General features: G+C 38.7%; 1 protein-coding gene across 1 annotated transcript in view; it reads left to right on the forward strand.

Moving 5' to 3' along the window:
* TRIM24 (tripartite motif containing 24) overlaps positions 1–12,475 on the forward strand; it is a 65,680-nt gene that overhangs the window by 19,497 nt on the left and 33,708 nt on the right. The window contains exon 2 of the mRNA XM_049821823.1: positions 7,965–8,083. Coding sequence (XP_049677780.1) covers positions 7,965–8,083 — 119 coding nt within the window. The remainder of the gene's footprint in view (positions 1–7,964; positions 8,084–12,475) is intronic.

Genomic DNA, 12,475 nt, shown 5'->3' on the forward strand with positions numbered 1-12,475 from the left:
TATTTCTAGCAATACACGGGTGTGTTTTGTGCTCTCTACTTTTCAGATGTTTTTTCTTTTTTTGGTTCATATCTGCTAAACCTTGCAGTGCCTCTGGCCCAAACACTCTGAAATTTTCAATTATTTTACAGATGAATCCTGTGGGGTTTTTTTGGTTCTTCCCCCCCCCCCGCCCCCCCCCCCACATTTGCCCCATTGTAGTGGGCACTACAGGGCTGGAAGCAGTAGATTGCATTTGATGTGAATAATACAGATGATGATTAGAAACAGAGAACAGGCTTATTGTTACCAGTAGAGAAAATGGAGGGAGGATGGCAAATCAGCTTGCAACTGACTGAAGCTTGATAACAATTTGAGAGGGAGACATAGGGTTTGAAACAAACAGGCAACCAAGTAAGGGTAAGTCCAGCCAAAAATGGTACAAATGGCTGAAGGTCCCTGGTTAACTACTCCTGTAGCTGCTCTGGTGTGCTGGTCACTGCTGGATCCTCTTGGGTGTCTGTTTCCTTTAAACTGCAGGATGTTGGATGATGGTAGGTGATGCTACTTCAGGCAATTTTAGGAAAATGTAAGGTCACCCTTGCCCAATTTCCCGTCCCTCCATACTCTAAGGAGGAATAGGAAAGGTAGCTTGATCTCAACTTTTTGCCTTTTCTAAGTAATCCTAGATCTGGTTTTCTTGGATATTCCCTGTGTCTCTTGAGTGTAGTGTAATATCAGGCATTCTGAAAGGAAATGACATTAAAAATATCAAGTGTCAACTCTCTTATTTCTGGCAATTCGGTATCATAGCAAGTTTTCTTTCAGAGAATCTTATGGAAGGAAAATTACTTTGTTCACTAAAAAATAATGGTCTTGGAAGCCAGCTAACTATATCGTTCAATTCACACACCAATATCTCAAAGCTCTGTAGAGTTGATTGGTTCAAGAATTAGTTAAGCATCAGAACTGAGCATCAGAATTAAAGTGGAAATAGAGGTCCTCCTTACCCCTAATTTAATCAGGATAAACAGTAGAGCCTCACCATCCAGGAATGTGTTTAACCTGAACAGCGTTAGCCAAAATGCTGAACTGAATCTGATGCTGTTTCTGATGCTGCTGCATTGTAATTGCTCTGACAATGTATTTTTTAAAGATACTGGGGTTTTGTCTGTCTTGTGAAAATACTAGGTTTGGGCTGACTTGTTAATGTACTTGAAGAATATATACTTGCTATAGCAAATATCAGTTGCAAAAATAATTTTTGTATTAGTGAATTTTCATTATGTTACCACACAGTGTGTGGGTTAGTAATGTTCTGTGCTGTAGCTTTCCAGATTTTTCTTCTCTTTTGCCCTCATTCCTTTTAACAAAATGGTGGGTATTTGGGGGTAGGTGGAGAATGAACAGCAAAATAGTTGGGGCTTTTTTTTTTCCCCCACCTCAAACAATAATGTATTTCTTGTTGACATAGTATGCTTCTCCTGTAGTTTCAGTAGAGGATTAATTATTTTCCTTACCAATTTATACAAGGAAATCAACTAAATGGCTTTTAATATCTGCTGCTCAGAATTTGAATCTTCTTGAACAGACCATAGCATAATAGCTAGTTACCAGCCTTGAAAGCTGAAGTAAATTGTGGCACAATTCAGGAAGCAGGTGTCTTGAAACAAGAGGAAGGAAATGTTGGCAATAAGATTAAGCATGGTTAGAAAGCTATTGCACGATTGCTTCCAAACCTTAACGCTTAAAAAAAAATAAATTTAATTCATTGTAGCCCTAGGAGGGACTTGATGGAGGAAACGTTAATTAATTCAGAGGTTAATTTAGGAATTGCATTCTTTGCATGCTTAAGGAACGGTTTAAAATGTAATTAAATGTTTATGAGGAAATAAGGTGTACCGATGAACATTAAAAGCAAATACATACATGGAATGTAGTAAGAACGTGCTGGGGCTATATTAAGTTGCCTTTGTATTGCATACCTTCTTCCTGTATGTTACTGTAACTCTGAAATATGCGCAGAAATGTCTTTGAAAAATATCACTGTCCTTTTTGGTTGTTAAAAAAAGTTACAGTTAATTGCTTACTACATCACCTGTTGGCTTGTTAGCAAAAAGCTTGTATGTGTGCTTTGATGCTTGCTTCAGCCATCTGTCTTAATATTACTTGTCAGTTATGACTTTAAACCAAGCTGACTCTTTATGCACCAAAAGAAGTGGAACTCCTCTGTCAGGTCTATTAGTAGGCTGGGGAGAGCAGTAATCCTTAGTGTGCGGTGTTGTGTTTTGTTACTGCCACAGGACCTAGGATGGGATACTTGTCAATGGTCTGAGTTAAGCCTTTGTACTGGAAAGCTGGATGAGGAAAAAGGGGTTTAAAATCATGTCTATGATTCCTTTATCAAATCATAACTGTACATACAAAATACATTATAAATAATATGATTTGAGATAGTAGGAATAATCTATTAAAACTGTCAAGTCATTAATATGCTGATATTTATTGTACAGTTTCTATTTTTGTTGTTAATACCAAAAGAATCTACTGTAGTGTGCATCTATCTGAGTTTTTTTTCTTATCTTTTAAATAAAATTTCTCTTAAGCTACGGTAGTATATGGTGTCATCTAGTAGACTAGTTTGAAGACAGTGACACTGTCTCAGTACTCTTCAGAGCCCTTTTTACTTAAGAAAAGGAAAAAGCATAAGATCTCTATGGTTAGCAGTGTTCTAAACTGGATTAAGCCTCCAAAGTGGTACAGATATTGTAAATGGCATGAGGTTATGTATTCTCAACATCTCTCTAAGGTTGCAACATGGCAGAGCAGTGTCGTCTCCATATAAAACCTGCAAAGTTACATGCATCTCTTTCAGGTCGACTTCTCTTATCAACTAAGACAGAATTCTAGTTTAAAGCATTTAGCTTTAAAAAAAACCAAACAAACCCCCCAAATCAACCAAACAACAAAAAAAACTTCCATTGAGGGTGCAGAGTACCCTGAGGATGGATAACTGGTCTCCCTATTACAAGACTGAGGCAAAGAAGGCATTAAGTACCTCAGCCTTTTCTTCGTCTCTGGTGGCAACGTTCCCTTCTGTATCCGTTAAAGGATAGCTATTCTCCTTGGGTTTCTTTTTACTGTTAACATATTTGTAAAAACATTTTTTGTTGTCCCTTGCAATAGTGGCCAGATTGAGTTCTAGCTGAGCTTGGAATATATCTTGGAGCTGGCTGGAATTGGCTCTGTCTGACATGGGGGCAGACCCCAGTGTGTTCTCACAGAGAAAACCACTGCAGCTCCCTCTCGCCCACTCTTACCAAAACCTGGACATGTAAACACAATGGACCATGTTATGGGACCAAATCTTACTCTAAAAGAGGACTCTGCATATGAAAAAACCTGAATGTTATGTGTCATCTTCAGAAAAAGATACTGAACAAATCCTGCTCCTCTCCCCAGTATTTCTTGTTCATAACTCTCTGCAGCCTGGTGTTTACAGGTGTGTGCTCTTAGGGTTGTGCTGATGCGTTTTGGGCTGTAAGCAACATAAATAACATGAACTGACTTAAATCCCATCAGATCTGTGATAGCTGCAACTGTACAATTCGTATTGGATGAATGGCTGAAAACTTTGGCATAAGTGTAATTTTATGATTTTATACAAAAAGCTGCATTCTGTAACTAGTATTGCAAAATAAGAATTTACTTGAAAATTACTATTTCTAAATAAAACTTTAGTACTTAATTAGGACAGGTAACCCTTATAACATCAGTAGAAATGCTGATGGTGAAATAGATCTGTTTGTCCATAAGCTTTGCTGAATTAGTGTCTTGAATACAGTCAGTGTTCTTTCTTTAATTTTGAATACATTTGTTTTGTATTTATCCATGTTTTCCATTTAATTCCAAAATAGTCATTGTCTTTCCTCTACTGCCTCTGTTTTCCCATAGGAAGCTCTGAATTCTGGGTTCATTGTAAACCCTATTTTTCCTTCCCTGTAACTTAGTGTCTCTCTTAATTATGTGGATTCTGGCAAAGTGCCAGTTCTTCACTGTTCTGTAGGACTGTGTGGGGATTATATGGTGTGCTCCACTGTAGTGTTTACTGATAAGGAGTGCGGGTAGAAATTCCAGTGCTGATGTGCAGCATATCTGTGTGAGAGTGTCTCTTTGAGGTGGTTAGATTGAAGTTCTGAAAGGAACCAGTATGAATTCATTAGGTACTTTTATTTGCCATGACCCTTTTGTTTCAAATGCAACACGTGTGAAAAAACATGTACAGAGCACTCTGCTTGCACCTTCCATTTCCCACGTGGAGAGGAAAAGACCACATGTGGTTTATATTGTTCAGTTACTGAAAGAGCCTTGGATACATGAAGGATAGTAGATAAGGACCTGAAAGGAATGCTGCCTGGCTAATTTGTGCTTTACATTTTGTGCCAAAAAGGGCTATGTTGCCAGCTGTGTGCGTAACAGTGTAACTTGGTTATAGCAGTTACACTGAGATCATGGTATTAGGTATTTCCACTTAAATCCATGGTCCTGAATTTGATTAAACCTGGTGTCACGGTCTGACAGATTATAATCAACGTATCAAACATTCGTTAAAGAACTCTAGTGGAAGAAGATGGCCTCTGTACAAGTGCTGGAGTTGTGTGAACAGAAAAATGCAGCTGGAAGAAAGGGCCCCACGGAGGGTGGGACCGCGCTTCTCCAAAGCCCCGAATCCTTATCTTGAGTGACCATGAGAAGAAGCACAGCTGTCTGCGCCAGAAGGAAAGATCAGACAGTGGTCATGCCTGCAGGGAGGGAGAAGCAACTCCCCAATGACCCCCCAAGCCCACCGGCCCATTTCCAGAGAATCCCAGGAATGTGAACTGCGCATGTCGAGACCTCCAACTCCTTTCTGGAACGCTCCTGAGCTCGCACTGTTCTTGCTCAATGATGGCAAACCCCCACCTACGGGGGCAGACCCTTTAGGTGTAAAAGAAGGGAGGACGAGTTCTCGGGGCACCCTCCGGAACTGGATCCCCAGACTGGCTGGACCAATGCCAGACCCAAGACTGGTGAAATCCTTTTCTTCTCTCTTTCTTCCTCTCTCCTTCTCCCCCCACTCCCCTCTCTTCCCCCCCCCAGTGCCTACACGTCATCCTTTTAAACAGAAACCATTGACCAAGTCTGGGACTAGGAGTGGATCCAGCCACCCCAGGCTCCTCCTTGAGAAGGAGTCTAGAAAGCAAGGGGGTCAGTTCTGAACCTCGTGACTCAATGGGAGGGCTCTCCTTATTTTCTTAAGGCTTACAGGTCACTGACACGGTTTCATGTTCCTTTTTCTGTTTCTTTTTCTATACCTCCCTTCTCTTTTCAAACAGCGGCTTAATGCCATGATGCAAGGTTCATATTGGTAAGTTCACTTGTACTGGGGCAAGGTTAGCTTGGTTGAATAAATGTTGATTGTTGTTGAACTTCCCTGGTGTTGTTTCACCTCAATTCTGACAAAGGAAATCCATGAACCTCAATCGCTCCAACCTTGGGATGAAACACCTGGGTTAAAACTGATTTGTTTATCAGTCATCAATCCAGGATTATAACAAAAGCAAACTTACACATACTTGCAGAAGAAAACTTTGACTAAAGGCTAGACAGCATAAGGTATTCTAGAAAAGTTTCAGGAGGATTTTGAGAGGTTTGGGCAGTTTTTCTTTTCTCCTTTTCCTATCTCAGTCTAGAATCTGTAAGCGATCACTTGAACAGGTACTTGGCAGTATTCCCTTGGTGAATATGCAAATGAAACTTTTGGTTTACATTAGTAAGTTTCCGAACTCATCCCCTGCCAGTTCCTTGCCTGCCATGTTTTCAATTCAAGCTGATTTATAAACTCAACTTAATACTACTGATCTGTTTCAGTGGTTCCATGTTTAATCTTTGGTGGTGGTGTTGGCCGCTTCCCATCCTTGTGCTGCTTCTCGTGTTGCTGCAGTGTAAACAGTAGTGCATTTGGTCAGTGAAGCAGATCGGGGACTGAAGGTAAAGCTTGGGAGAGCAGGAGAAGGACGTCCATGTCTGAATCAGTCTGCCAGTCTCATTCTCTGTCTATACCCCACTCCCACACACGTCCGAAGACTGACTCAGTCACTTGTGATGGCCCGGAGCGGTGCACTTTGTCAGGGTGAAGAATGAGCAGTGAGGGAACAGAGAGCAGTTTGTAATCGGCACTGTTGAAAAACGTAAAAAATAGTCTCTTTCAGCAAGTACGTAGCTTGAGTATTAGGAAATCTGTTTACTCTTGACTGTGGTAAATTGATTTGCTTAATAAAAGGGGAAATTCAGCACTTGGAGTTCTGTTAACTACCTGACATACCAGAATTGGATTTCTTAATTATCCTTCATGATGATGGTATAAAAGAAGTTACAAGTCTTTAGCCAAAATACGGAATTTGTGAAGGAAGCTGCACAAATATGTATTGAAATGCAGACTGGCAAAATGGCAGTTACAATAAAACCAGGCTTAACATCATAGCCTTTCAGATTGAAGTGAAATGCCTTGCATACAAGTGGAAAACTGCTGGCTAAATTTCCAAAATGAAGAGTTAATTTAGTAAAACTGGTAGACTTTTGTTAGATAACTGCTTTATAGTGGGTTGGCCAGTTAAATCGCTAGTGTATATTGGAAGAACGTTATGAAAAAGTTACCTAAATCTTATATGAAGCACTTACAACAAGGAATGAAGTTCTTCTGCAGAAAGTGAAATATTTAACAGTTTCTGTACTTCTCCATTTTATTCTAAAAATGAAACAGGAACAGAATTAAGCCCATGCTGGTTTAGTTAAATATGCAACTGCTGAATTATATACTGGTGTTAAATTCACTGGGTTAAATGGTGCTTCTGATCTTCTTTAAGGTCCTAAAATCATGCCTCCTCTCAAATGGCAGCTGTAGGTCTAGAATCTGTCTTGGCGTGGACTCACATGACTGACTATTCTACTGTAGGCTTTGCATGATGATTTCCACATCCTAAGTGATTATTTCACCCTAACTTAGTTATATTATTATTTTCTTTTTTTGGTGGTAATGACTGTGATAATTTTCTTAAAGCAAGATGTTAGTGCCTAGCATTTTAAAGATTTTTCTTGGATGATAAACAAGCCTCAGTGCTGATGAAACATTCCGTTTTCTACACCTAGGAAAGGTGTCTACTTTGACATGTTTATATAGATTTTTTTCCATTTCAGTCTAGTCTGCTTACTGTTGAACCCCAAGTTTTGAACTTGACTTTGTCCTTTTTATTCTCTTGAGAAAACTGTTAATTATTTAAACCTTTGCATTATTGGTTCTCCACTCTTTATTCAAACAGGAGTCTAAATATGTTATTGTCTTAGAATTGTTCCTTAGTGTGTCCAGTGCAGAGGAGAGGAGGGAGAGGACTTTGCTTATTTATTCCTATGTCTTTCTTGCTTGCTTTCCCTTGCTTAGTGTGAAGGTAGTGACTATTAATACAAGTCTGTTCTTCCTCTATACAACTTGCCTCATTAATTTTGAATTTACTACATTTCAGTTTCTTATTACGTAGTTAGAAGTCAATCATGTCACTGTTGGTGTGTATGTAATACCACTCAACATCACTAATTAATACTCTACACTAATAAATGTTTACTTTAATCCATCCTATAACAACAAATTGTCAATGGGAGTACGTTCCCTTTAGAGAAAAGGAATTAATTTTCTATAAGATTAAGGCAAATTCTTTATAGGATAGGCACTTGACCTTGGTTGAAAGAATATAACATCAGGGAATAACAGTTGAAGGTTATTTCAGTGATAAATGAGAATTAGCTGCTTTCTACTCACACCTTATTGACAGGAAAGTATTAAAACATCCTGTCAAAGTATTTGTCCTTAGAAGCTGTCTTTGAAGTTGTTTGATATATCTTAAGTTGTGAAAGCATAATAAGATATTTTTTTTTTTTTTTTTTTCCCCCAGTCGGTGTTATCCGCTGTCCAATTTGTGGTCAGGAATGTGCAGAGAGACACATCATAGATAACTTTTTTGTGAAGGATACCACAGAGGTTCCCAGTAGCACAGTAGAGAAATCAAATCAGGTAAGTGCATTAAGATGTAATCAAGTTAACACCTTTTGGATGTGCATGCATATCCTTGGCTTCTTGCTGTGTGGCCTTTTTGCTCTTCATATGCAGAAAAAGACTTCAAGTACTTAGTCATCACATGGGGTAGCTAGTCTAGAACATCAGTTAAAATTGATGAAAATGTATGTGAAGAAGGTGGTTATCTTATTCTAAACTATTTTTAATTGCTGATGTAAAAATGCATCATGATAGAAAAGATAAAAGTAAGGAATAGGCGTTAGAATCGGAATTTCTATACTTTGGACAGGGTACTTGAAGCGCTCTGAAGCAGAGACCCGAACGATGCTACATCAAGAGATCTCGATACAAAATGGAATCCTGTAGTTAAATCGACTATTTTTTCTTATCTCAGCACTGACAAAATATGGCACTAAATAGCTGGAGTGCAGTTACCAAGCAAGAGGCTCAAACTTCGAACTGGGGAAGATGCTATGTTGTAGGGTTTTTTTGTTTGTTTCTCTTATGTAAGCTGCCTCCTCTTCCTTTTGCAATCAAATAATGGCCATCTCATAAAACCAAACCCTGCCTATCTGGAAGAATAGTAATACTGGGTGATACTGGTAGAGTTTTTTCCTCCTGTTTTTTCAGGAGAAAAGTACTAGTGCGGAAGCAGTACCAAATGAATAATCCCACCTGCGTAGGAACACAGTTTAGCAGTCTCCGATATCAAAATATTGCATGTCTTCATTTTTAGCTAGTAAGAGAGTATCTCAAACATCTCTTTACTCATAAACTTTTTATTAAACTCCAGGAACTTATTGTAAATAATTCAGCCTCTTTATATGTTGCTGCATTCTTCATAATAACAGTACAAAAAGGTTACTATGTCAATGTGGGTTGCATTTCAACTCGTACCCTAACGTTTGGATGGTGGTCTCCTTTTATTTTGAAAATGCCTCTTTTTCACTTTCCTGTTTCAGGAACCAGTATCATTGGCTCTTGATCTATCTGTTTCAGGGGCAACTTCTTAGGGGTACTTTATTGTGTATTCTCCTTATTTCAAAGCTTAGCTGAAATTCGTGCTTATGTACATGAATGGGTATGTGTCTTAGGAACAGATGAAAGTACCCAGTCAGGTTTGTGATACCAGCTCACTGACTATTAAAGGCATAAATGTTGTCATCATCTCTGAGGAAGAGTAATTAATTTACTTATGTCTTGAAAACCATTAAACTGTGTTCAGCTTATAAGGAATTTTGCAGCTGGATTTCTGAGAAATTATAGACCTTACCAGAAACTGAAATCTAGTTGGGAGTCTCTGGAAGTATAAGCAGTGTTCTCTTAATGTAGGATAGTTTAAACTTTGCTTTTTTTGTGTTTGTGTGTGGTGTTTTTTTGGTTGGTTTGTTTTGGGTTTTTTTCCCCCTGGGTGTTGCAGGGAAACATCTGAGTTTTGGAGATGGTTGTGAGATTTGCACAAAGTCTCTCAATACTCTACCAGTAAGATTGTTGCATTGAAAATTTGGTCATAACTTTTTTAGTGACTTTAAAATTAGGAAGAGAAGCAAGAAAACAAATAACTGTTATGGAGAAGCAGTCCTGAATATTTTTTTTTTTTTGGAGGGGGGAAGGGGCAGGCGGGCTGTGCCATAACCTGTGCCTAGTTATGTAACAAGTCCTCTAAGATACTGTTTTGGGGAGTGGGGGTAGAAGTAGAATTATTTTTCCTCGGTTTAGTGACAAAGTTTTTTGTTGGGTTTTTTATTTTTTTTTTACCCCTGCTTTCTGTGAAAGTTAAGTGGGGAATTGAGGCCTTCGAGACCTGGATAAGGAACTGAAAATTCAAGAAGAGCTCTTCATATTCTTGAGGTTAATCATCATAATGTAAAATTGGGTGTACTTCAATGGGTCATAGGGTATCAAAAGTTGGAGTATCCACCAAACTCAGAGATGTCAGCATAAGTCAGACACTTCCTTGGAATTGAGGGAGATGTCTTTTTTTATTTCCCCTTGGATCTTGATCTGCTGGAGAGAGATACAGAAAAATTCCACATACTTCAACAGCTGGTTTGGAATTACCTGTTGTTGACTGGTGTGAGCAGGTTTCAGGGAGGTTCTTCAAACAATTGGCATTACCTTAAGTTCGCTTCTCGGACTTCTGTCTTACTCTTCCATTCCATATTTGTTTCTCTCTCTCCTAACAAAAACCAGCAGGCTTGCAGTTGAGAAAGCATGTCTGTTCTTAAGCTAAGTTCCCTGGCTGAACTCAGCATAGTTTCTGCAACAGTTCAAGGCAAACCAGCAGACTTTGCTGAACCAGCAGAGTGGTACATTCATGTGCTTTTCTGCTGACTTTTTTTAAAAACGGAGCTAGATGTTTTGTTAGATGCCTGCTAAGTGACCATGTACCTTACCTCTTGGAAATTAATGATGTGCAGTTCTGTCTTGTTTGAATAGATTTATTTTGGTATGATAATGAAGTGTTTTGGACATTCCTCTGTACTTTGACATTGGAACCTTAAAAAAAAGCTACACCATTCTATAAAGCTGTCTGTTGTGGAACAGCAAAGTTAACTCAATAATAGTTAAACAGGTCAGTGTCCTGTTCAAGGGGGAACATAATGAGGTTTAAGGATGATACATCCTTCTAGTTGGCCTGTCTTGTTTTGCCTTTAAAGAAGCAAAGAAAAAAGAAAGAAAGAAAGAAAAAATGCCAGTAGCAAGATAGGCAATAGATCAGAGGAATTAAAGTGGAAACAATACTGAGACTTGCAGGAAATATTGGATCAGAGATCATCCAAAATCTGTCAAAAACTTTGGCTATCTTACAGAAATTTTCTACTGAGATGGTTAGTTTGGCTTTGACAGTTCAGCAGCTTTAGCAGGATGTCTAAGAAATTAGAATTAGAGCAAAGCCGTGGGTTCTGTGCAAGGGATGTTGTGGCTTAGAACCACTGGTCCATATCTGACTAGCCAGTGTATGTGTGTTGTCAGGAAGGACTGGTTTATTTCAATTCAGGAGAGACTGCAAAAAAACCCTTTCAAACTCAACGTCTGGTTGTTTCAGATTTAAAATGCTAAGATAGTTTTTAGCATATTGAATTAAAACTGTAGGAGTGAATGGCATATCATGGAGCCTGGCATTGTGGGGTGAGAAAAATAACTGGAACCCATTAAAGTGCCATACATCTATCTAAAATCATGTTCACCTTATCTGAGCCTGATTTTGGCAGTTCAGTACCCTACTTACATAGCTGTGCTTTCTAGCATTGACTGCTGAAAACTTCAGGACCAAAAGAAGCAAGCATAAAGAAAGTGTAAAAGTCCCAAGTATATGTTCCACAAGGGCTTTCCTGGCTAGCGTTAAAGAGAACGTTAAGGATTTTGTGCTGGCTGTTAGCATAGGAAGCTTTCCAGAAGAAAAGAGACTAACGGGAAATGCAGTTGTGGTCATCCTGAAAGGAATCACTGTAGGTTTTGGGCAACTAGGACATAAATACTTTGAAAGAACAGATCCTTTATAATTTTTTTCACATTATGATTTATTGAAAGACTTGGTGAAATTATTGGATGCTAAAGGGAAGTTTGAAAAAAAAAAATAATTAATTGTACTTTGTTCATAAGAGTGAGCAGAAAGGAGCTTCAAACCCAACCGACGTTACTGAAGCAAATGCTAAATTTGGGTAAGACTAAAGGGTAGACAAGTAAGGGAAATTCAGGAACTTAACAGAAGAAAATTATTTAACCTGTGTGCAAAGCCATGAAAGTAAGAGAAGTGTGAGATTGATGCAGAAGAGAAGATCATGGTGATAACATTGGTCTTGCTGCAGCATATTGAGCCTATGGTGCATTTTAGTCTAGGTCCTGATTCTCATAGCTTCTGTGACCAAAAGAGAACACGTGTAAAAATATTTTTGATAGTAAGAACACTTTCTGTATTTTTTACCAATTACTGTCCTGAGAGTTTTAAATGTTGTAGTAGGAATGAAGAACAGTTGGACTTTATGTAAGATGTTGGGAATGTGGTAACAAAACAAGGTACAAGTTTAGATCTGGTACTAGATCTGGATACTAAGATGGCAAGTCTGACTGGCATAATAGAGCAATTAATGAGGATAATTTAGAACAAAAAGTTTCTCTGGTTTTTGTACGGTGCCAGAGCAGCCACTATGTATTCTTCCAAAGAACTAGTATGCTAAACAGCTTATCAAAGCTGTAGCAGAGGCCAAAATGTCTTTGAAAGCCACTGGTTTAGGGCAGTGGGTAATAGACTCAAGAGTCCCAGTATGGTTTTGTTGTGCTTTGTAGAGAGGCAGCTGTTGGTGGGATGTTGGGAAGCGAGGATATGTTGATCAGGGTTCATGCATTTTGAGATACCAGCACATGGTTCATATTTAGACTTACATA

The sequence above is a fragment of the Accipiter gentilis genome, chromosome 18 (assembly GCF_929443795.1).
Source record: "Accipiter gentilis chromosome 18, bAccGen1.1, whole genome shotgun sequence".
NCBI classification, from domain to species: Eukaryota; Metazoa; Chordata; class Aves; order Accipitriformes; family Accipitridae; genus Astur; species Astur gentilis.